Source organism: Populus trichocarpa, chromosome 7 (assembly GCF_000002775.5).
Source record: "Populus trichocarpa isolate Nisqually-1 chromosome 7, P.trichocarpa_v4.1, whole genome shotgun sequence".
Classification (NCBI taxonomy): Eukaryota; Viridiplantae; Streptophyta; class Magnoliopsida; order Malpighiales; family Salicaceae; genus Populus; species Populus trichocarpa.
The window spans coordinates 75,819-100,343 of NC_037291.2; the positions used below are offsets into that span (position 1 = coordinate 75,819).

Sequence of the window (24,525 nt, forward strand, 5' to 3'; positions counted from 1 at the left end):
CCCCTAAGCATCACTTAAAGAATGAGGATCTTAGATAAACCCCTAATAAAATGGTGAGAGACCCCTAGGCATCACCTAAAGAATGGGGGATCCCGAATCAACCCCCGGTGAATTGTTGAGAGGCCTCTAGGCATCGCTTGGAGAATGAAGATCCTAGATAAACTCCTGGTTAGTTGGTGAGAGGCCTCTAGGCATCACCTAGGAAATGGAGGATCCTGGATCAACCCTTGACGAATTGGTGAGAGACCCCTAGGCATCACCTGGGGAATATGGATCCCAAATCAACTCCTAATGAATTGGTGAGAGGCCCCTAGGCATCTCCTGAAGAATGAGGATCCTAGATCAACCCCTAATGAATTGGTGAGAGGCCCCTAGGCATCTCTTGAAGAATGAGGATCCCAGATCAACCCCTGGTGATTGTGGGGATATCGATTTAGGGAGACCAAATCAATTCTCTTCGAAGAGAGTGGCCGAAAGCCCTCACTTGAGATCTGTAGTTAGGGAATGTATGTTAAAGATATATTATTTTTATTTAAAAAATAAACTTACATTCTTATTGAAGATTATACATCATAAGATGATTCGTTGGGATTCAAGGAGCCTGAAGAGTTTGGTATGAAACAACAAGATTGGTAACTAAGGTCCATCCCATGGTAATTGAGAGAGCGTGTCTGGAGTACCATCTATATACGCGGGTATCGCAATGACACGAGCGACCCCTAAAGGGACCTTATGAAGGCAAAATACTCTTCTGAAAGTCATTTTGCCCAAACTTTTATGAGTAGTGTAACGAGATATGGACGCTGGGAGCGACCAATGGTGATGGTGATGGGCTCAAGTGTGTTACCAGAGTTGCCAAGACTTGTTGGGGTGGAAAGGTCTGATTTTGACCTTGAGTTGCCAATACTGTTTAGGTGAGAAATTGCACTTGACTTGTGAGTTGTTGAAGGTCTGGTTGGGTAGAAGTGTTCGTGATAACAAGTAAATTTACCTTACATCCTGACCCATGTGTGTCTTAATTGTGTGCCATGGAATAACCTGAAAATGTCAAAAATAAGTTTTAGAAACTGATGGCTTTTTGATCAATTTCCCACAGACAGAGCCATTAAAGATGTCCAAAAAAAATCCAAGTAGTCCAGGAATAGGGCTTTTGGGTTGGATAACCGGTTAATTAATTGGTCCTAAAAGTCTCATCTATTCTTCCTAGCCAAAGGTGGTTGATAACTTATACTTAGTGTTTGGTAGGTCAATGTGGCTTGTGGCTAGTACCTGCAAAAGGTCCCATTTGATGAAGGTTGGGACTCTTCGATGGTAAAGTCAGTAACTTTATAGAGAGAGAAAATATAATGATATTTTAGAGAGATAGACTCTAAAAATATACATGCTAAAAATGTTGAGAATGAAGAGATTGTGAACCTTTATTCTGAAGGTCTTATGGTGTATTTATATCCCATGAGTCTTGTCCTTTTACAAAGAGGAGGGTATGTGGTGTAATCTATTCAAAATAATACGTATTGGATCGGTATAAAATACCGAGAGACCCATATGAGGTCTAAGAAAAAATCGCTTGTGAGTGTTGGGCTCAAGCAAGGTGCCTGAGCCCACGAGAGGTGAAAGTGGGTCCGGGAGCGCTGTCTGGACCCAAACACACTGGGTTCGGGTGTGATAGCCTGAGCCCACGAGAGGTGGAAGTGGGTCCGGATGGGCTATGTGGACTTAAACACATTGGCTCTGGTATATTAAAGGTGAGAAATAGATTCAGGTGTGCTACGTGGACTTAAGTATGTTGGGCTCGAATATGGAAGCCCGAGCCTACAGGGGTGCACTCCCAATCTGGGTGTGCACCCTGTATAAGCACGGGCAACAGCCTGAGCTAGGCTCTTTGGATGTTGGGTTCGAGCTATTATCCCCGAGCCCATTCTTTAGACTCCTGTTGTAATTTGTCTAAGGAGTATTCTTGTTGAGCCTATTTAGAGAGAATCTTTTGAGTTTATTTTAAAGTGTTTTTTGAATTCATTTTATTTGAATCGATCAAGATATTTCCTAAACTGTTAAAAATATATTTTTGATTAGAGTGGGAGTAAGATGAGGAGGCACCAGGTAATTTAACCATTTTAAGAGCTCGGCCTTGATCCGGTAAGTGGGGAGAGGCTGCCATTTCCTGGCAAACGGTTTGGCCCATTTCCTATATCAATGTTGGAGCCAGGACTCAGGAGGTCAATTTGTTTTTCTCTCAAGTTATCAACAAAATTGTAAATCACATCCAACCAACCATAATGGAGCCGTAGTCTCAATATGATATATATCCTTGTCATCAAATAAAAAAAGAGAAAGTAGCCATACCATTATAGGTCCACAATTGAAAAGAAAACCCGGAGAAGTAAATGGATCTTCACAAAACAAAATACTAAATATTGTGTTCTTTCAGGCCATTTAAGCAAAGGGTAGAAGTCACCATAGTAGTGCCTTGACTCTGCCTTCTTCTACCTACCTAGGTAGTGCGCATCTTATTTAGTGCCTGCACACATGAATGGAGCGACAAAACCAGTTACCTCACAAGCCCTAAATTAAGGATGCCCCAAGATGTCTGCGGCCATGACTTCTCTTTAGCTTTCATCAACAAGACCCTGGCCCAAGCAATCCATCCTTCCCAAGACATCCTCTTATCCCAAGGACTACCCCACTCTAACAAGAGTGTGACCCCTCTCTCAGCTTCTTTCTCGGCCTCCTCAAACCTCCCTTTTGTCAAATAAAATTGACCCAAGACCACATGAGGCTCACCAACAAAAGGGTTCTTCTCAATGCTGCTCACCAACAACTCCTCAGCCCTCTCCAACCCTCCCTTTGAGGTATCACAAACAGCTTCCCAATACAAGTCCCTTGCCACTACCTGCTCTCTTGCATCCAAAACTTGAGTACAATTCTCAAAAACTGGTGCCAACACAAGCTCTATATCTTCATCTCTCTCTCTGTCAACTTCAAAACCACCAGCCCTCTTCCTCTCTTCAATAAAAATCTCTTCCTCTCTCACAATCAAAGAGTAAATTGCACCCATCCTTGATATTGAATTGATCCATAGCCCTGGCTTGCCATCTCCAGGCCACAAAGCACCAAAATTATTCCCTAGAAACTCAAGACGACCATCAAAGTTTTCAAACAACAAATCTTGAAAACCAAAAAGTTGATCACTAAAATCAGCCATGGTCATCAAGAGAAAAACACCCACCATTCTTCTGGTCACTAAAACATCTTCTCCACTCTTTATATGCTTCACTGTTATCCCACTGGCAGGCAAAAGAGAAGCCAGTTTCTTCCTCCAAGACTCCTCTCCATTGAACAAACCCTTCTCTCCTGCATTCCTCAGTGACAACTCAGAAGCTTTAAGGTGTTCAACAAGTTCTATATCAGAATACTTGAACAACAGATCATCATGGATCAATGATTGGCGAGGGACAATACAAAACAAGTGAATCAACCTTTCAGCAGCCTCACCAACATGGTTGCGAACAACATCTCGACCGGTGTTAGGATCAAAGATAGCAAGATTGACATAAGAATTGGAATAGGCAGAATGGAAAAGGCCACAGAGACAGACAGAGTCAGGGGCTTTCCATATCTTGAGAATACGGTAAATTTCAACTAGGTGATCAAGAAAGCTGCCATGTTTGTGCCAGCATTCACCAGCACCAACAGAACGTAACACAGAAATGAGGGAAGGCAAGTTCTTATCAATGGATTCTAGCTCTCCTCTAAGGAAAGGACGAGCTGAGGCCAAAAGGGTTTGCAGGTAGTTGGTTTCTTGGGAATCTTCACATGGTGAGACAGTGAAGGATGAGGGCATGGTTTAGATGTTGAGTGAGCTACGGGAGCGTGAAATGGACGGAGAGGAAGATTTTGCTAAAAAAGAAGATATGGGGGGTGGGAAGTAGCAGAGACGTGAAGGGCACTGATTCTCTTAATGTATCAAAATGGCGGATCAGTTGGAAGGGATAAGGATTGTTTTGTCGTGGGAGGGAGTTGAGATCACTTACGACATCCGTTTATTTTTATGTTTTAAAGTAACTTTAAAAAATTTTAAATTTTATTTTATTTTAAATTAATTTTTTAAAATCATTTTAATGCATTAATATAAAAATTAATTTTTAAAAAATAAAAAAATATTATTTAAATATATTTTAAAATAAAAAATAATCGTTAGCTTCCATAATAGATAGTGATGAGTGATGCTGCGTTTAGATTCCTTTCTCTCAATTATTACCTAAATACTTTTAAAAGAATTAGGTTACTTATGTGCTTTACTTAAACCTAGTAAATATATTTATTTAATCATTTTGTTAATAGGTAGTTGGTACTTTTTTTTTTTTGTTTAACGTTGGTATCCGGACCAGCTTGAACGTACCTCGACTAATCTCACGGACCCTGAAGTTAACGATCATGTAAGCCTCCAGTGGCCATCATATAAGCAACTACAAAGCTCGAATCTGAAACTACAAAAAGAACAAATCTTTTAGTTCTAAATTCTTATTAATGGGTTACCATCTAGATGATTAGATAGGTGGTACACTTACATAAATCCAAGTGGGAGAGAAGGTTTAAAACAAAATAAATTAATTAAATAAGGAGTGGATCATGTGTCATCAATTCACTTTATAAAAAAATAAAATAGAAGTTAAAGCCAGGCTCGAAGTGTGGGCCACGTATGCCTGACTTGCTGTTAACACATCAGCCACTAAGACATCGTGTGTGCAAGTTGCTCTCCATTGAAAATTTACTTTTTATTTAATTTTTTTTTATGTTTTTATATTTTAATATTAAAAATAATTTTTAATAAATAAAAAAATATTATTTTAATATATTTCTAAACAAAAAATACTTTGAAAAACAACCGTTACCACACTTCCAAACACATAGCCACTCTTTTCTACCTTTTTCTTTTTTCATTGGTTCTCTCTTTTGCACTCCCAAAAAAAAAAAAAACCAAGTCCAACTTTCAATTATATGTGTAATTGCAGGTGCAGATCGCATTACATGTAAGTTGATTTCAATGATAATAAAACTGCCAGTCAGTGTCAAAGAAAGAAAAAACAAACATTGTTTTTGGAAGAGTCGGCACCAATAATTCCTTGCATGAAGCAGGCCTTCAGCTTCTAGGTGTGGTTCATTAGGCTTAGAGGCTAGAGCTAAGTTCAGGAATCATATCTAGTGCTTTCAAAATGAAAGCATATATGAATGCTTGTTCTTGAAGCTTCTCAAATCTGCACCAAACAAAATATAACATCTTAACAGATTAGCTAAAAAGTCACCCCTATATTTTAAAAGAGAGGAAAAACGAAGAAATCTCGTATTTATGGTTTCAAGATAAAGATAGTATAGAGGTCATGAAAACTCTTAGTTATGCAATCCTTAACAGCACAAATCAGGTCTTCTAACATCATCCTCAATGCAACTTACTCTCTTGCTCAAGTTCCTCTTCACAGTTTGGAATCGTGGAATGAAATGAGTAACTTTAGACAGAGCAGAAAACATTACCTTCCTGACTTCGATGAATGTCCAGCACCAAATTCACATTTCAGCAGTAGTATGTTATTGTCAGTTTTGGTCTCCCTTAGCTTTGCCACAAACTTGGCAGGTTCCGAGTACATAACACGAGGATCTGTTGTAACATGCCAAAATATAGATCAAATGCTAAAAGAAGGACTACAAGCATTAGACGTTGAAAATATCATAAAGGATCAATGTGATTGCTTGGTTGATGATGTGAGCAACCCGATTTTTGAACATCTAAAGAAACTTTAAAAATTTGCAATGCTGTTTAAATATTAGATGTCTATCCCTGAAAGACTGGTCGAAGATTACCAATTAGCAAATGCATTATAGCGCATGGTCTTCAGAAAAGTTCAAAGTTTTTTGAGCACAGTGGTTCCTCTAATATACATAAATAAGGTTGCATAATTTTAGTTGTTTGAGCCTGTTAGAATTCTTCTATTTTAATCACCATTAATAACTTTACTTCTTTAAAAAAGATATCACTAGGGTTTTGGTGCCTATTTAAGAGCATCTTTTAAATGTTTTATGCAGGCTTATTGATAATTGAATTGAAAATTGATATTTAACTTTGTTATCATCATTCTCTTCTTCATTTCTTTTCTCTGTTTATCCCTCTCCTAATGGGACTTCTTTATTCTCTTCTTTGTCTTTTATTTAATCCTTCTCCTATAAGGGATTCTGCTCCATCTATCTTTGTTATTACCCTATTCTACATCACCTCCGGAGGATTAAGAGTGAGTTTTGAAGAAAATGTTTAACACGCTACAAATCTACGAGTCAGTACCAAGTACCCAGGTTTTCATTTCAAGTCCACACTCTCAATTGTTAAAAAATAATATAAATCATATCCTGGGACCTCACTTAACAGCTTAAGCTATTGGGTTGAGATGGTTCTTTGACATGGTATCAGAGCCTTGATGACCAAGCGGTCACGAGTTTGAATCTCACCATCCCCATTTATTTGATAAAAATCAAACACAAGGTAATATGGACTTGTGTAAGTTTCAAGCCCAAAATGCTTTCACTTGAGGGGGTGTGTTAGAGAATAATATAAATCATATCCTGGGACCTCACTTAACAGCTTAAGCTATTGGGTTGAAATAGTTCTTTGACATCAATGAGGCCTAATGCCTTGCTGATGAAGATGTAAAAATGAGTTTGATGGGCCACCTAACAAAATAATGGCAGTAACCAATGCCTTCTCTTTTTATTAAGAGTGCTACAAAAATTTGTACAAAGGACTTTCATTCCAAAGACTTCCAACAGAAAATTTTAAGCAAGAAATTCATTTATAGTGGACTCTGAATCAGCTTCAGCAGATAGTTAAGGTCAATTTTGCTGAGCAATGACAACAATCTCACCACTCATCCACCTGTCTATCCTAGAAAACTTCATGTGCATTAAGAACTTGTAATGGAAGATCTTAACTAACTAAAAGCAAACACTCACCATGCTACTAAAACTTGTACAAACAACTTTCATTCCAAAGACTTCCCTCTAACAATAGAAAATTTTAAGCAAGAAATTCATTTATAGTGGACTCTGAATCAGCTTCAGCAGATAGTTAAGGTCAGTTTTGATGAGCAATGAAAACAATCTCCCCACTCATCCACCTGTCTATCCTAAAAAACTTCATGTGCATTAAGAACTTGTAATGGAAGATCTTAACTAACTAAAAGAAAACACTCACCATGTAAGCCGGCTGTAACAAGAATATGAGGATAATTTTGAGCCTTAACCTGTGCAGAAAAAATCACAGGTCTTGGTCATTGAAAAATTAGATAAAGAATAACACTACAGGAATAGTATAAAGCTAGGCTGTTTTATCAAGTTGTGACAGTACATTCTGATTTCATGCGTACTGTGCTATTGATCATGAACATGAGGAACCAATTCATAGCTGAAAACTTACATTATCAACAGGAGAATATGACTTCATATAGTGGTAAAACTCCTCCTTCCGAGGGTCTCCCCATTCCTACAGTAACCAAAGAAGTGATAAGCAATTAGCACCAAGCCACCAACACATATTATAGTTGCAGCAGGCAAACCATGAACATCTAATATATATCTATCTATATATAAATATATAAAAAAAGGATCTCAATTCCGAAGGACAAATTTGAACTCTCCATGAAATGCAGGACCTCAAATGTCAAGACATCATCATACATAGATGTTAATATATATAATATATATTGGAGCCTGCTATTTCTATCACAAGCCACTAGGTTCAGAGGTGATCAAGTTGGATGGTCCACAGAACTAATGTTTATATACATATATGCGGATTAAGCACAAAATGAGAGGGAAAGAAAGGAGAAAGATATTATAGTTACTACATGGCGTTATCCATATGTAGCTGCTTTATGCACATCATATGTTGTGGAAAGTATGATGGATGCACCAGGTCATCAAATCAGTGGAAAGTCACATTCCATATAAATGTATCCCATTGAAAGTCAATTTTAAAGGTAGATAAAGCTCAAATTTCAAGGGGAAAATTTTTTACCTCCCACTCTGAAGTTGTAAGGGGGATAGTTGGATCAAGCATTGTCGTCAAAGCATCTACAAAAGGTACTCCAGCAAAAGCAACCTTAAACAAATCAGGCCTCATGTTAAGAACAGAGCCCATAAGCAACCCCCCTGCACTCCTTCCTTCAATGCACAGTTTTTCCTTCGAACAGTACCTCTGTTCTATTAAATACTCCGCACAAGCAATAAAATCTGTGAAAGTATTCTTTTTCTTTAAGCACTTCCCATTCTCATACCACTGTCTTCCCATTTCACCACCTCCACGAATGTGAGCAATGGCAAATATAAAACCACGATCTAATATAGATAATCTTGATGCCTTGAACCAGGGATCTATGCATACCTACCCACAACAAAAGATTCTGTGATATCAAGCATTTCAAATGGAACTTTAAAACACAGGAGTGAAATCAGAAAAACTTAAGACTTTAGACTCCATAATGTAAAAGACACTGCATCCTAGTTAACATGCATGCAAACTTGAAAATTCCATGCCACTGGTGACTGACAAATTTAAAAAGAAGAGTGCATATTAGAGTTAAAGTGCAGCTGCTTCCTGCAAAGGCACTAAAGAGTAAGACAGCCTCCACATCCTTTCCAATCAGGACCTCATCTTGGAAGAATCATAACTAGGTCACTATCTTTTCTGGATGAACAAAATAAAAGGAAATATTTGTCTAGTGACTCTAGTTATATATTGTTTACCAATAATTAAATAAGCAATAAGCAAATCAGAATATAGAAGAGCCAAAGACTTCTTAGCATCTGCATGCACACTTTTCATGAATGGCATCCTGTGAGTCTGAAGTGATTAAATAAACTATGACTTAAAACTTTCATGACCTGCACAGCCATAACTAAATCATGATGGAAGAAAAACTATAGATGAATGTGGACATCACACTTGATTCTATCTTGAATTAAAAGTTGCCCACACTAAATAAATGACACAAGGATGTGTTGACATCATATCTCACAATAATGCCCACTAAAAACCTTAATCTTCAAAAAGATTCACTTCAAATAAATTACACAAAAGCAAGCAAATCCGTGACAAATAAAAAGCAAAGAAACAACACTTTAAGGTAAGTGGCAACAACTTATTCAACTCTCATATTACCTCATATGAACCATATCCGTACAGAAGTAATGGATCAGATCCATCAAGGTTCACAAGATTCTTCCTATAGACAATTGACATAGGGACCTGAGTGCCATCAGAAGCAGTGGCCCATTTCCTTTCGGTAAAATACTCAGATGCATCAAAGCCTCCCAAGACCTTAGTACAATAGTGAACAAAATAACACGTGATTATCACAAACTACTTGAATGCAAATGATTAACAAAAAACTTCATATATGAAGAATAAAAGAAGGTGCATCTAACTTATTTGAATTCACTGATTTCACTCTGGTTGCCAGAAAAGAATTTGGTGCATAAATATTTACAAAAAAAGCCTTGACAAGTTCTAGTTTTATTGAAAACACTAACTTGATGCATGTTTTGTGGGATTTGAACCAGAAAAGATATTATTATATCTATAAACACTATTTTAAGGACCCAAAAGTAATGTGACAGTTGATAATGTTGCAAAAGAAAATTTTTTCATGCTTGTGCGTGTGAGAGAGAGGGATCAATCTGAGCATATCAAATGCTGTAAACTTCTCACAAAGGAAATAGGAACACAAGAAAGTTATCATAAAACAAATGCAGAATCTGAAAAGCAAAATCACTGAAGGATGAAGAGAAGCTACTTTGCTGCAGTTCCCAAGCATAAGACTTGTGAAGAATTTAGGAAAAACAATGTGAAGCTTCTACATTTCACTATGCAGGCAAACGCTGCATGATTATAAAAAAGCTTGAAGTCTAACACAGAGAAAACTCGTTGATTTTGCAACATGTAGGAAGAAAAAATATTCAAAGACAACAGTAACAATTTTTTTTTGTAAAGGAAACAAATGTCTCATGCCCCACACAAGTAATGCCTAGATAAATAATTAGTAATATATGAAAAGTGCTTGTTCATATCTTACTGTCTCAATTTTCTTAACAACAGAAGTGCCCGTGTTCATATCATAGTCATACACAGAGTTAGGCGTTCTCAATGAGCTATAAGAAAATCTCAAAACGCTAGAATTAAATTCTGATCCTGCTGGATCCACTGTATATACAGGGTCGATAAAGTCAATAGCCCGGCCATCTTCAAGGCTTGTAAGTGGCTCATCAACAGCTGGTAGGCGATATACGGTTACCTTGGGCAAACCATTTTCACGCTCATATACAGCAAGGTGGTTGGCAAAAAGATGGGTATCCTGAATTTTTATTCTGGTTTAAATCCAAAATAGATAAGAACAATAAGAGTCAGCAATGACAGACATTATCTTTTTCATATTTATATATAAAATCCAAAGCAATTTTCATGAGAACCGCATTGCACAAAACAGTTGTGAACATAATACAGTGCATGATTACAATTTGGCACATTAAATATTTTCCATTTGAGCAGATATATTTGGTTCCAAGACAAGATTCCACCTCAATCCAACCAAAAAAAGAGAATCCCATTTCTAAGAAAGTGAATGTTACCTTTCTCTGTGAGGAATAAGAACTGTTGTTACAGACACGTCATCCACTGGGCAGGCTACTAATTCTGAATTGAAAAACTCTTCACTTCTTCTTATAATAAAGAAATGATTTCCACGATGGCTGGCCCGGTTATCAATCCCAACAACGCAAGGAGTCAAAACCTTAAGACCATCCTCGGGTTTGGAAGCATCAATAAAAAAGATAAAACTTGTAATTTTGCTTTCAGACCCCACAAACAAAAATTTTTGACTCTCTGATTTTTGAAGACCAATAGAAAATGTATCATCCTTCTCATGATAAAGGCAAATATCACTTGATTGGTCCGTTCCCAGCTTATGTAACCACACCTATCATAAGAAATAAATCCAAGCCATCACTATATTAATCCAACAAAGAAGATAAAATTGATGGAGTTCCGATTAAAAAAGGGAAAGCTGGTTTTGAATGAGAAATTCATTTACTGCAGGGTGGTTGCGATAATAAATTATGCAGGGCCACATACTGGTTTCATATTATGAAGTAGAGTATACTTTAAAATGCAGAGTCAGGGCAGCTTGATCAAATAAGAAACTAAAATTTACACAAAGAAATATAATTGGACTACAAAAAGGGTTAGGATATTGTAGAGAGTACCCTTAGAATCTAATATAGTGCAATTAAAGAACCACATGCTTGAGAAGCAAAACCATAGCTAACATGATAAACACGCAGCCATACTTCATCTCTTAGGGATTAATGTACAGCTGAATAAATAATTGGTTTCCTTCACATGGGAGGGGGACTGTATAATGTATAGGACAGAAAAGTTGTTATGCATGTCAATTCTCTGCCTCTGAGAGGTTATTAGTTTGGACCAAGTTAAAAAAAACATGATAAGCTTTTAACCAATTGCTCTTCAATTTTCTAGGCATAGTGAACCGCAGCTGCAATTAGAAGTGTGAGAAACATGGTGAAGCATGGACTAAGTGCATGTGAAAGGTAAGAAGAAAGTAATTCTACTGTCAAAGTTGAAGCAATTAATTCTGTGCATAAAATTAAAACAGATTACAAGTACCTTATCAGGCCGAAGGATCTCATCCATTGTTATATAAACCAAAGTGTCATCGTTGGCCCACTCAACATGAGATGTTACACTTGTCAGAGGCTTCCCTACAGGAGCTCCAGTCTCTGCATCGATGACATGAACACTATAAATTTCATCACCTTTTGTGTCTTCAGCACATGCAACCAACTTATGATTTGGACTAACCTGAAGAAACAGATGAAAATTAAAAATAAAAAACAGAAATCAACAAATAAAAAATGCAAGACAACTCAAATCCAGGAACAAAAAAAATCAAGCAGTGGTAGCTAGATTTTCTACTTTGAAAGCCTGAATGCTGTAAAATCTGTGCTCTTGGGCTTTAACGTTCTCATCAAGAATAACATGCTCTGGAGGATCATCAGGTCCAGTTGGCATTGTATCATGGACAGAACATGGTGTTGTGTTGTAATTGGGTATAAGCCGGCGGCAATGCTGAACATACTCCTTTCCCTCCAAATTCCTTGTATAGTAATAGTAAGGCCCTTTTCTATAAGGCGCTGATATATCATCCTCCTTGATTCTCCCTCGTATTTCTTTGAATAGCTGATCCTCAAATTGCTTGGTTCCTAAAACACATTATACACTCCATTAATTCTTGTTTCTACAAAAAGCGCTTTTTCAATTTGAATGAACTTTCAAATTTAGCTTTCATGATCACTACATAAAAGTTGATTCTTATCTAACCGTATAAGCCAAACTCAGCAATGAAAGTTTCTTAAGGTCAAATCTTCAAATTCATCAATTTACTACATAACAAGTTCTAAAAAAAACAACACTCACACGTTTCACTCATTTTTTTTTTCAATATCCATTAGATTTCTCAATGTGAATAAAGTCCAACTTTCGCTAAGTTCAACAAACAACCTGAAATCTCATAAAAAAATTCTTTAGCAAGTAAATTACAAATATCTACTTCTCAGATTCACAAACAAGGGCAAGAAACAAAAATTTTATTATCTATGGACAAAACAACAAAACACAACAATAACCCACCAATTAAAACACGATTAATCTCACAATTAAGTACACTAACCCATGTTCTTTCTCGTTTAACATTAAAAGTTCCAAACTTTTTTCTCAATAAGAAAAAGCAAAACTACGTAATAAATCCTTAAAGGAACAACACTAAGTGACTAACCAGACATAACAGAATCCGTGTAGGCATTCTCTTGCTGAAGATAAGAAAGAACCTCAGGATTGGTTCGTGAATCATCACGAAGCCAATAGTAATTGTCCACCCTAACGTCACCAAACATCTCCATCTTGTGCTCGACCTTCTTTGCAACCGGTGGGGAATGCATCGTGGCCGTTGATGAGGAAGAGGACATTGATCTTACGGTGTTAGGAGATGAAAGGGAAGCAGAGAGTGGAAGTGCAGTGACAAGAAGGCTGCGAGTGTTAAAATGGGAAAAAGGAAAATGACGCCACATTTGATACTTTGCGTGTCTTCGATAGTATAGTTTTTTAATTGAAAATATATTAAAATAATTTTTTTTATTTTTAAAAATTATTTTTAATATTATTAAAATAATTTAAAAATATTAATTTAAAATAAAATAAAAAATATTTTTATAACACAAAAACATATCAACTTCATATAAATAAAAACCGAGGCCAGAAAAGTTTTGAATGCCTGAGAATGTCATTGCCAGATTTCATGGTCAAAATGGGATAACTCATGCATATACTATCATTTATAAAACCACCATCAAAGAACCAGAAAACATGCATGAAGTTATTCAATTCAATGAAAAAAAACGTAGTTTTTACAGGACAGAATTGCATATCTTACATCCTCAGGCCAACCAAACAAACAAGTATACATGTTGTTGAATGTTTGTTTGCATTCGCTTATAAATGGAATTTTTCAGAGTGAAGATAAAAGTACTAGGCTAAGGTATTTGGTTTTAATGATAAACAAGATACAAAAAACCCTAAAACAAAGAGGTTGTATATGTTTACTTACCAGAGAGGGAGAAGCCAAGCAGAACACCCAAGTCTTTTGGTCAGAAAAACAGAGATGGGGTAGCTCTTAAAGAAGGGAAGTTTTCTAGGAGGCAAATCATTTTGAAAGTTTTTGATTTTTTCTACTTTAATTATGGTAAATCATCTCTTACTTGGTATAATTTTTTTTTTTGGCAAGAAATAAATAAAAACCGAGTCATATACATACTTAGGTATAGGGCTCAACGACAAAACATTATTGGAAGCATTATAAGTGGAGAGCAAATTATTTACTTATAATTTGCATAACCTATAATCCCCTCCCCTCTCTGTTTTTTTCTCCCTTTCTCCATGAACATGTGAGGGCTTACATTGGGGAATAGGAGTGTGTCTGCTGGCAATTAACAAGGAACTTTTTTCAATTTAAAAGTTCAATCCGGCGATACTAAGGTTTTAACCTTCTTTTAAAGTCGGTTTTAGCACCTATATTAACAAATAAATATGTTCAATCCCAATAATATCTATTCTAATGATAATCTCTGGAACAAACTTTCAGCATCACCATCACCATTATCTAGTGAAAATTTCATTAATATAATCATCTAAGTCGCTTTCTTTTGAACATTCCCATGTTTCTTCGAGGATTTCTTAATCTAGCTAACTGAAACTGTCTTGAATTCCTTGGTCTTCGCGATCCACCCTTGACATGAACAGAGATTTCCCTAGTCTTCAACCTGACACGGTGTTGATGGTGCTGCCGATGGTTGTTATTTCGACTGCCAAACCTGCTTGAAGGATGGAGAGACCTCCAAGACTGCGAGCGGATTTTTCTTCTTTCCATTGCTGACTTGCGTTTTCTACCCAAATGATGATAATCTTCTGAAAAATCAGTTTCTGAACTTGAAGTGTAGCCAGCTTCGATGTCTCGGAATCGTCGGCGTCTATTCACCCGCTTTGTGTTCTTCAACTTGTGCCATAAGAAACATGTTATATCGTCTAAAGCAAACCAGTATGTCTCACATGCAGCCCAACACATCTTGCAAAGGCTTCTTCCTATGCATTGGCAAACCCCGATCTTGAACAGTAGGTAGAAGAACATCAAAGCTGCAAGTCATAAAGACAAGACATGAAATCATTCACTTTATGTTGATGATTTGTATAGATGATAAAACAAAAGAAAACAAAAAGATTACTCATGTAGGAGAGGGCAAATATCATCAACAGTTTCAACAGATCGGAGACGCATAAGTGTTCGATGAAACAAATTAAGTCCCATGGTCCTGAACAAACATCCCTGCAGATTCAAACCAGGAAATGCCATGATGCATGCAGCATCATCTGGAACATAATCATCAAAATTTTGAAAAATAGAACAAAATCATTAAGAGAATTATAGTGCTAATACATACTCGCATGAAACGCCGAATAGAGTCTTGATCGGAACCGCAAAAGCATTTCCAACAACACCTCCAATTCCATTAGCAGCTTGACTAACGACAGACCCCATTTTTAAATAACTCCACAATCATATAATGCCCCTTTCAAACTAATTCCTTCCTGCTCAAGATCAAAACACAAGAAATAGTAATTAAATAATCATTTATTGGTAATAATTAATCAAACCCTGTTTTCAAAATGTTGCATTTGTGACTAAATTCTTCTTAATCACTATAAAAATAAATGCACAGTCGAGACCTTGAATATTGATATTTGTAATAGACACCATTAAAAGGATGCAAAACAAATAGACCAGTTATGAGAAAAATTAAATGAAAAAAGAAAATTAGAACAATAATTTAAGATTCAAAAACTGAAAACAAAAATGGAAATCTCCCGACTAACTTCTAAATCTCAACAAAACCAAAGAGACTTCAGAGAGAGAGAGAGAGAGAGGAAAAACGGTTTTTAACGGTAAGGAAATGTATATGAATCATAATATATGTTAGTATTTTTTGGAGCTGTGCTCTAAGTTCAAAACCTGGCCAGTATTAAGCCCATCTAGAACATGAGAGAGGTTATCAAAGGTAAAACTACTTAAAAAAAAACAATTAAATGAAAAAAAATTAGGCAATAATTTAAGATTCCAAACATGAAAATAGAAACGAAAATGACTCGACTGACCTCTAAATCTCAACAAAACCAAAAAGAGTTTAGAGAAAGGGAGGGAGAAAAAACGGTTTTAAACGATAAAGAAAAATATAGGCCTTAATATATACTAGTATTTTTTTGGAGTAATGTTCTAAATTCAAAATCTGCCCATATTAAGCCCAACTATAGAATATGGTAGAGGTTATCAAAAGGTAAGACTACTTAAAAAAGGAAAAATACAACATTTTTCTACTTCTCAGATTCACAAACAAGGGCAAGAAACAAAATTTTTATTATCTATGGACAAAACAACAAAACACAACAATAACCCACCAATTAAAACACGATTAATCTCACAATTAAGTACACTAACCCATGTTCTTTCTCGTTTAACATTAAAAGTTCCAAACTTTTTTCTCAATAAGCAAAAGCAAAACTACGTAATAAATCCTTAAAGGAACAACACAAAGTGACTAACCAGACATAACAGAATCCGTCTAGGCATGCAGAGAGTGGAAGTGCAGTGACAAGAAGGCTGCGAGTGTTAAAATGGGAAAAAGGAAAATGACGCAGCATTTGATACTTTGCGTCTGTTCGAGGTACAGTTTTTTAATTGGATATGTTTTAAAATAATTTTTTTTATTTTAAAAATAATTTTTTTTATTATTAAAATAATTTAAAAATATTAATTTAAAATAAAATAAAAATAATTTTTTTTAAATTTTAAAAAAATATTTTTAAAACACAAAAACAATTTCTTAAACTTAAAAATAAGTCAATTTCATATAAATAAAAACCATTTCTTTTCTTCCCATCCAAAGTATTCCTCCTCCGCCGCGCCATTGTAACCATTCGCTCCTCCTCCGCCGCCGCCTCTGTATCCAAGGTAAGTTCTCTGTACAATGCGTCTTCATGAATAAATTTGGTTTTATTTATTTCTTGAATTTTGTTTTTATGACTAAAAGGGTATGTCCTCTAGTTGTGTTTTTCTGTGTTATTACCAACTTGATACTACCATTCAAGAATTCCTCAACACTACCACTACTGCTTATGCTTTGGTTAGTCTGTTTTCTTGATCTTTTAGTATTATTTTATTGACGTTTTAGTTGAGGAACTGTAAATTAATGCAGAAAATATCGCCTTTTTTCTAAAATCATTTGAGCCTGATGGCTCAGGTTCTTTCTTTTCTTTTCCTTGTTGCCTTCGGCTTTGTTACTTGCGGACTAACTTTTTCAAAAAAATAAAATTAATTGTTCCATGCTTGCACAAATTACTTAGGGTTTGGAAAGAGTCCAAGGATTAGATAGTGTTTGAGAAGACTTCACTTATTCGCTGAGGTACCGATTGATTTTGTAGTTTACTTGTAATTAGCAGTATAGATTAGCTAGGGTTTGCTTCAATGTGAAACCTTAATGTTCATGTGTACTGAGTATTGAGTGACATTAGGTTTATGGAATTCAAATTAAATATAAAGTATCCATTGATTATTGTTTGTGCAGTTATAAGTATGAAATTTCATGTGTTCTTTGAGTGTGTATTTTGCGCTTGAGCAGGTTTTGATTTTTATTGATTTTGATGTTTATAATATCACGTTTTTATTTATCTAATAGCATTTTGTTCTATTATTGTTTTTTGCCAAGTAATAGATTGATCTCTTCACAATCCTGGCATGGTTTCAGAAAATAACAGGTTTGAGTTCCGCGTCAACTTTATATTGTGAAAAATGTTTGGAGACGCAACGAACTGGAATGAGGATGCATACAAAGAGAGCATTCTAAAAGATCGAGAAATCCAAACCCTAACTGTCTTTAGAACTGCGTGGCCACCATCTTCAAACCCTAACCCCAACACTATCGTCCTCGCCTCCAGCGATGGCTCACTCACCTCTTACTCCATCTCCGAAATTGTACTTTTCCCTTTCTTTAATCACTCAAAAAACATGCTAATTGTGGTATAGTTGAATTTGATTTTATTTTTTTCTCCTATTACAGCCATTGGGTTTTAGTGATTCAAGGGCACCACAGTAAGTATGGTGGGTTGTGTTTGCTTGATCCTTAGTTATTTCTTTTATGGTTTATGCTCATTCATTGTTGTTAGGGTTAAACCTAATGCATTCCTTCAAGGACATGACGGACCTGCCTATGATGTCAAATTTTATGGCAATGCTGAAGAAGATGCTTTATTACTGAGGTTCTTTTTTTTTTTTGTAATATTTTAATTTAATAGTGCTTTCTTTGATTTGATATCTAATTGGTCTGATATTTAATGGGTTTCTTAATTTTTGTTGTAGTTGTGGTGATGATGGTCGAATTCGAGGATGGAGGTGGGAGGAATTTATGCAATCTCAGGTGCCTGTTGCTTTGCAAGGTAATAGATAATGAAAAATCATGTTTGAAAAACATCAAGAGCATCGCAAAGCCAGTTTTATCATACCATTTCTTGCTTTACTAGCTCCCTTCCTTGATTTGCAGAGTTTTTCTCTCAATATTTTTCAGATGTATGTGATGAAATTATGTCCATTTCTATTTGTTCATGTTCAATGTTTTGTCAGGAAATCACATAGAGCCAATAGTTGATATGGTGAATCCCCAGCACAAGTGAGTGATCACCAACATCATGAGATATGCTATTGTGCATCTTTGCATAGTTTTTTTGTTTTAATATTTGTATACAAGGAGAATTTGTAGAAATAACCTGTTATCTGGCATGACACCCATGCCAAGCTGAGATTCACACCTTTGTTATGTCTGTGATAAAATTGTGAATCATCATCTATTATATGGAGAATATGCTTGTTTGCCCTAGCCCCTAAGCACTTTTTTAAAATGCATATCTTGTCTTGCTCCTATCTATCAGGGGTCCTTGGGGTGCTCTATCCCCAATTCCAGAAAACAATGCCATTGCAGTGGATACCCAGGTTCAAGATGTTTTCTCTCCATAAACTACCCCCTTCCTCCAATTGTGTTCAGCTTCCTTTCGTAAATTGGCAAGCAATTATTTGCTTATGTTTGCATATTAACATTATCTCCTGCTCCAGAGGGGTTCCATTTTCTCAGCTGCCGGGGATTCTTGTGCATATTGTTGGGATGTGGTATGTATTTGTTCAAGGTGAACGAACCTTTCATATTATTAGCTTCCATTTGTGAAATATTTTTGAATCTCATCTCATTCTAGATAACTTCATATGTTTGATTTGTTGCACTAACAATGGAATGATTGTTTGTGGATCTTCTCAGGAAACTTGTAAGATCAAAATGTGTTTTAAGGGACACTTGGACTACTTGTATTGTATAGTTGCTCGTAACTCCACTAATCAGGTCATGCCTCCTTTATTTGTTGGTCATCAGAATTTTGTTGCTTCTAATTTCTTGTAAATTATGTCAATTTGGATGTTCTACTAGCGTGTATGTGTGTGAGCATGTCTAGATATCATTTAAAAGCAATTTCATATTTCACAAGATATTTTTTATATGCATCATCTTAGGATCATTCTAGGAATGTACCAAGAGTTCAGTACTCACATATTGTGCATTAACTATGTTACTGAATTCCAAGGCTTCATGTAGATCATCATGTCTCCTGGAAGAGGAGGAGTTACACAAACTTTTGTGGGAAAATTGATACACCAGCTACTTTCTAACCATGTAGTATAATGCGTGTTACAAAAATAATTTGCAAGAAAAGAGAAGGAAAAAAAGTTATGAAAATGTTGTTTTACCTGCAGAAATAGATCCTTTTCCATGCTTTGTTGTCCGCAATAGTCTGTATTCCTAATTTTTCCTAAATTTATAGCAGAGACAAAGTTAATGCAGAGAAATCATACATGTCCACTATGAATGGTGGCTAAATAACCATGCTTCCAAAACACTATATTTTGGGCTAAATTATGGGTTGGATCCATTCGTATTTACTGGTCTCTCCTTGCTTTCTTTTTTAACTTATTTGTAGAGGAGCCATGAACAACAACATTGGCTGCTGTATTTTGGGTTGCAGAATCAGTGTGTGATTCCTATCTTTATTTATTTGTTTTATCTTGTTTGTCTTTCAGATCATAACTGGTTCAGAGGATGGTTCTGCAAGACTTTGGGGTAAAATCCAGTAATTGATTGTCATTGGTTTCAGCCGCAAAGTCTACACATGACAATATGCATATGTTGTCAACTTTCATGCTATTTCCTTCAATTTTATCTGCAACTTTGTAATCATGACTCGGTATACCTAAGAATAAATTGATTCATTGGAAGTCATGTAGCTGGAAAATCCAAATAAGATTATACTGGCATGGGTTGTATTCATTGTAAATAGTGACAATCATTTTAGAAGATATTTCTTTCTTTGGATGTATCTATACTCAAAACTCCAGATATTGTAACGGTGGTGTTAATTGTAAAGACAAGAAGAAGGGGAGAGCATGTTGTCAAAACCTTGTCTTTTCCTTTTTTGGGGGAGGGGGATTAAAAGAGCAAGTGCCTTCTTTGAACTTAGCAGATGATCTTTCCATCTGAGTAACTAATATCATTTAATATAATTTTTGAATAGAGTGGATATCTACTAGATCATCTAAAGTGACTTCTAGAACTATTCCTTTGGCACCACCATCCAAAGTGAGTCAGGTCACATTATTACTTCTAAGATTTGTTTGTTTGCATAACTTTTATATTTTTTTATCATGTAGCTATTGGTGATTGTTCTTAGTGCTATGACTTAATGAGATTTTATTCAGATTGCAGAAGTGGAAAGTGTATCCGGGTAATTGATTCAGTGAAGGATGAGAAGTTCAAAGGATTTTCCTCATCTGTCAGCTGTGTTGCTCTTGATGCAAGTGAGAGCTGGTTGGTAAGAGAGTTCATGCAATCAAGATGCCATTACTTTTTCCTTTTTTGTAGACAGCCTACTTTGTAGTTATTTTTATTTTTGAGGTTCATAGAAGGGAGTGTGTGCTGAAAAAAGTATTCATGAAAAGCATGTGTTTTGAAGTGAATAGAAGCCACTTACTTTCTTGCATGCTGACATAAATAATTTATGATAACATGCTTTTTTAGTGAAAGTGCCATAGCTATGTGAATCAAATGCTCGGGATGTAAGCCAAATAAGTGAACGTGCTATTTATTATTCTTTTCAAGTGTTGGGAATAGTTCGCTGTTGTGGTTATGTGGCTTGTGTCGTGACGCCATTTGATCAAGTCTTCTACCTCAGGCTTGTGGCAGTGGTCGAAGTTTATCGGTCTGGAATCTTCCTGCTTCTGAATGTGTTTCAAGGATGTGCACTCGTGCATCCATACAGGATGTAATATTTAGTGACAATCAAGTAAGTGAATTTTTTTTTTTGAATGTGTAAGAGTATATAGATCTCTTCACTATAGCTGACATTCATATACTTGTTGTAGTTTGATCAGGTTTTGGACATTATTAATGGGTGGCATAGGGCATAGGACTGCAACACTTTTTGCATAGAAATTATTTCTGAAGTTACAATTGTGAATTGCCAAAGTGTTTGGAACTTCTGTCATAAAACAAGTCCTTTCACTTTAAGTAACGTTGTTTTTCTGTTTTCTTTCTTCGGGGATGGTGGGGGGTCATATAGAATATAGCTGTCATGACAGGTAGTTGCCGGTGATGGCTGTGAATTTTTTGTATCAGTTGACAAGTTTTCTGGGCCCCAAAACTAGTGTTTAAGCTTGTTGCATAAGTCTCCCTTTTCCTGTCATGCATCTCCACAAGGCATCCAAAAGCATTTGTTGTTTATTGCTACTTTAATTTTTTAGCCATAAATAAATAATCTTTGATTACCCTAAAAAAAAGAGTTGATTTCTCATTTGTGTGGAGTAGTTTTCTGTTTTTTTTTTTTTTTGTTGGTTTATCTGTTCCCTATTTTTTTCAACATCATTATCTGTTGTTCTCCAATCTCATCGAACCCACCTTATAAGAATTTATATGGTATTGTACACAATGGTCTATACTCTATTGTACTTCCACAATGATCTTCCTTGATATCCCATGCTTTTGAAGTAGTGAACAGTGTCTCATTGTACTTGCCTGACAGTGTGTAGTATTAGTCACGTTCTCTCTGAAAATTAAAAATTTTGCACAGTAATATTTAAAATTTCACTCTCTTAAATTCACGCCATCTGTTCCGAGACACTGATAATCATTGTATCACCATCTCAGATTCTAGCTGTCGGAGCAGAGCCTGTAATGAGTCGTTTTGACATAAATGGGGCAGTTCTTTCTCAAATACCATCTGCTCCTCAATCAGCATTCTCTGTTTCTGTACACCCATCAGGGGTATTTTCCTATTATTTCCCGTTTGGTTTTTCAATTTATTCCCTTTTCTGTACCCCTAATGCTTGTCACTATGCTTCTCATGCTCTTGCCCCGATTGCCCTTTCAGGTGACTGCAGTTGGAGGTTATGAAGGTCTTGTAGATATCATCTCTCAGTTTGGAAGCCACTATTGCACTTTCCACTGCCAATGCGTCTGAAGAAGAAATTAATCATTATTTCTGGGATTGTAATTGGATGCTAGAAATTATAGGTGAGTTGCCTGCATGGACATTGAGACGTTGAAGGGTAGCAGGCACTTAATTGCAGGATTTTGCTTGGGTTGACCAAAATATATGGCGGTGGTTAACATGTCATCGAAATGATGAACTGTGTGATACCTGGATATGTTCTGTTATTGTAGAGAAGGTTCCTTTGACCTTTGTATTGCCATGTTTTCTTCCAGCAAATGAGATATTAAGCTGCATGCATAGGGCAAACAATGCCAATCGTATCTATGAATTTTGTATTTTTTTTTGTTTCAAGTAAAATGCTTGTGTTATTCTGTACAGTGAGGAAATCTCGCAGACAAAATGCCTCATTAGATAAAGGATTGTTATAGCAACCAGGCGATCTGATTGTTTTTGGTAGGGGCAACTTGTTTGGTTTGGCATGTTTTGTGGAGGATTTGATACTAAAATTAAGAAAAAAGATATGTTTTAGTACAAAAACTCTCTCTCATAATTGACACCCATGGCCATGGAGGTGTCAACATGCTTCTACCTGTCGGCCTGTAGGGGTTGTCTCAGTGCTTGCTTAATGATCCATCAGGGCTTTAATGATGCGAGCAGGGTTTGTTTTCAGTTTAATTCACTGGATGACATGCATGGGATTACAGGTTGAAATGTCTGCGAACACTTGGATCCATACCTGTAGCCTACGTTCGCACTGGAATCCAAATAACATAGCAGCCATTTGACCACCCCTTGTCTATTTGCCGTCTGTGAAATCAAAGACTGAATCTAGAGGACATCTCGAGAGCAGACAGCTGGATCCTTGCCGAGTCTTGGATCCTTCATCCCTCCATTCTTATCCCCTCCCTGTAAATGACAATTATAATAAAAAGCCAATAGGATCATAGACGATCCCAATAGCATTTCCTCATTCCTTTTTGGAGCAGAAATCCCACTTCTCCCCACGTTTCGCTGCGCAATCATCAGCATTGGTGATTCCACAACCTTCCCTGGACTTCGTAGGAAGCAACCCTTCTATACCCCAATTTTCTTTGGTCATAACTAGGGAGATGTTGCCCTCAAATCACTGCTGTAGTAAGTTGGTTCTTCAAAACAAGACGCACACCATCTAAAAAGATCCTCAAATGAAGCCCACAGGCAAACTTCACTTCTTTCTTCTCTTCACACTCCACAACATACCTCTCAAAATTAATCGACTGAGACCCAATAGGTCCAGTCAGCAATCTCTTCTCCACTTTGTACAAAGGAATTACAGACCTCCCTTAACATACCTCCTTGCTGGCTCCTATCTTATCCTCCACACTTAAAACCGAAGGATCATCAAATTGGCTCTGCTGCAACAAGCATCACTTCCTTATCCCAAGTAGGATTCAGACTCTTATCTTTTGAAACTGTAGTCCTCAAAACGAAGTTCCCAGGAATAGCCTTGGCATAAGCTTCGGGCTTCCTATTCTTGTCTGTAGGTGCCAAATCCTGTGCTTAAATCACTTGAATTCTAAGATACCAAAGTCTAGGAGACTTGTTTACAGTAGAACGAGTGTTTGACACGCTTTCCACTAACAGCAGCTGCATCAGAATGCCAAGCAACCGGAAAAGCATCATCATCTTGATTCCCCATCAAACAGTTAACGGCAACTCTCCCGCAACCTTGACCCCACTGCGATCCTCCAATCTATACCACCGTGGAGCCAATGGACCATCTGGTGGAAACCATGTAGGAATATCGCCCAAATTGAAGGATTTCATATCCTTCACCATGGTCTCTAATCTCCCACCCTGAAGCCTATCTTTTGTGAAAGCAAAGAATTGGTTCCTTTATTCTGGGTTCAATGTATGCTCAAAATGTCTGGTTGTTCCCATGCTGTTTCCAATCTTTAGCTCAACGAAAGGGTTGCAAGTGTCAGTCACATTGTTTGCTGGCAAGCCATTAGCTCTCACAATTCTGACATACAGAAACTGTCTTTGCTCAACTAGGGTACGCTTGTCATTGCCTATGGCTCTCCTTCCACCAATATTAGATGATGTCGCCTCGAGGGTGTAGTCCTCTTTTGGTTTCTCTCTCGGAGGCATTTTCTCAAGCTACAAGAATTATGAAGAATAAAAAAAAAAAAAGGCAACCAGTACTGCCTAGTACGGCATCTTTATTTCCTGCTAGACATTTTATACCAGTGTACAAACCTTTCAAAAGAAAATTAGTATCAATTATACGCAGATTGCAGGCCTCTGCG

The 24,525-nt window shown here is 36.5% G+C and overlaps 4 protein-coding genes across 11 annotated transcripts; 1 reads left to right on the forward strand and 3 right to left on the reverse strand.

Annotated features, from left to right (window-relative positions):
* Positions 1-2,269: 2,269 nt before the first annotated feature.
* LOC7465588 (uncharacterized) lies at positions 2,270-4,832 on the reverse strand. Its single transcript, XM_002310324.4, has one exon. The coding sequence runs from the start codon at positions 3,839-3,841 to the stop codon at positions 2,549-2,551; it is 1,293 nt and encodes a 430-aa protein (XP_002310360.1). The 5' UTR covers positions 3,842-4,832; the 3' UTR covers positions 2,270-2,548.
* Positions 4,833-4,967: 135 nt separating this feature from the next.
* LOC7465587 (uncharacterized) lies at positions 4,968-13,197 on the reverse strand. The gene is made up of 11 exons (XM_002310323.4): positions 12,891-13,197; positions 12,032-12,318; positions 11,723-11,917; positions 10,669-11,015; positions 10,116-10,407; positions 9,203-9,361; positions 8,060-8,425; positions 7,460-7,525; positions 7,238-7,286; positions 5,530-5,653; positions 4,968-5,255 (listed from the first exon to the last, which is right to left on the reverse strand). The coding sequence occupies exons 1-11, from the start codon at positions 13,180-13,182 to the stop codon at positions 5,168-5,170; spliced, it is 2,265 nt and encodes a 754-aa protein (XP_002310359.3). The 5' UTR covers positions 13,183-13,197; the 3' UTR covers positions 4,968-5,167.
* A 942-nt stretch (positions 13,198-14,139) lies between these two features.
* LOC18101255 (uncharacterized) lies at positions 14,140-16,395 on the reverse strand. Of its 2 annotated transcripts, XM_024605723.2 has the most exons (4): positions 16,263-16,395; positions 15,106-15,253; positions 14,890-14,990; positions 14,140-14,800 (listed from the first exon to the last, which is right to left on the reverse strand). In XM_024605723.2, the coding sequence occupies exons 2-4, from the start codon at positions 15,201-15,203 to the stop codon at positions 14,295-14,297; spliced, it is 705 nt and encodes a 234-aa protein (XP_024461491.2). In that variant the 5' UTR covers positions 15,204-15,253; positions 16,263-16,395; the 3' UTR covers positions 14,140-14,294. The 2 variants fall into 2 exon arrangements, with proteins under 2 accessions (XP_024461491.2, XP_024461492.2); XM_024605724.2 differs by lacking the exons at positions 14,890-14,990; positions 16,263-16,395 and having other exon boundaries at positions 15,106-15,246.
* Positions 16,396-16,473: 78 nt separating this feature from the next.
* LOC18101254 (THO complex subunit 6) lies at positions 16,474-22,614 on the forward strand. Of its 7 annotated transcripts, none has more exons than XM_024605720.2 (15): positions 16,571-16,670; positions 16,764-16,842; positions 17,431-17,690; positions 17,776-17,807; positions 17,882-17,974; positions 18,075-18,151; positions 18,336-18,381; positions 18,641-18,701; positions 18,822-18,875; positions 19,021-19,101; positions 19,833-19,872; positions 20,508-20,620; positions 20,981-21,091; positions 21,952-22,068; positions 22,175-22,614. In XM_024605720.2, exons 3-15 carry the CDS (start codon positions 17,508-17,510, stop codon positions 22,262-22,264), a joined length of 1,098 nt encoding a protein of 365 aa, XP_024461488.2. In that variant the 5' UTR covers positions 16,571-16,670; positions 16,764-16,842; positions 17,431-17,507; the 3' UTR covers positions 22,265-22,614. The 7 variants fall into 7 exon arrangements, with proteins under 7 accessions (XP_006380848.3, XP_006380849.3, XP_024461488.2 ...); XM_024605721.2 differs by having other exon boundaries at positions 17,464-17,690; XM_006380786.3 differs by lacking the exon at positions 16,764-16,842 and having other exon boundaries at positions 16,474-16,670.
* The last annotated feature ends 1,911 nt before the right edge of the window (positions 22,615-24,525 follow it).

Excerpts from the sequence above, each read along its gene's own strand:
- LOC18101254 (XM_006380786.3), top strand. The coding sequence starts at position 17,508 with ATGTTTGGAGACGCAACGAACTGGAATGAGGATGCATACAAAGAGAGC. Across the intron at positions 17,808-17,881 it reads AGTGATTCAAGGGCACCACA|GGTTAAACCTAATGCATTCC; the intron begins GTAAGTATGGTG and ends CATTGTTGTTAG. Across the intron at positions 18,876-19,020 it reads GTGCATATTGTTGGGATGTG|GAAACTTGTAAGATCAAAAT; the intron begins GTATGTATTTGT and ends GGATCTTCTCAG.
- LOC7465588 (XM_002310324.4), bottom strand. The coding sequence starts at position 3,841 with ATGCCCTCATCCTTCACTGTCTCACCATGTGAAGATTCCCAAGAAACC.
- LOC7465587 (XM_002310323.4), bottom strand. The coding sequence starts at position 13,182 with ATGTGGCGTCATTTTCCTTTTTCCCATTTTAACACTCGCAGCCTTCTT. Across the intron at positions 11,918-12,031 it reads ACAGCATTCAGGCTTTCAAA|GTTAGTCCAAATCATAAGTT; the intron begins GTAGAAAATCTA and ends CTGTTTCTTCAG. Across the intron at positions 8,426-9,202 it reads ACGGATATGGTTCATATGAG|GTATGCATAGATCCCTGGTT; the intron begins GTAATATGAGAG and ends TGTTGTGGGTAG.
- LOC18101255 (XM_024605723.2), bottom strand. The coding sequence starts at position 15,203 with ATGGGGTCTGTCGTTAGTCAAGCTGCTAATGGAATTGGAGGTGTTGTT. Across the intron at positions 14,991-15,105 it reads CTATTCGGCGTTTCATGCGA|GGATGTTTGTTCAGGACCAT; the intron begins GTATGTATTAGC and ends TTGAATCTGCAG. Across the intron at positions 14,801-14,889 it reads ATTTGCCCTCTCCTACATGA|CTTTGATGTTCTTCTACCTA; the intron begins GTAATCTTTTTG and ends TATGACTTGCAG.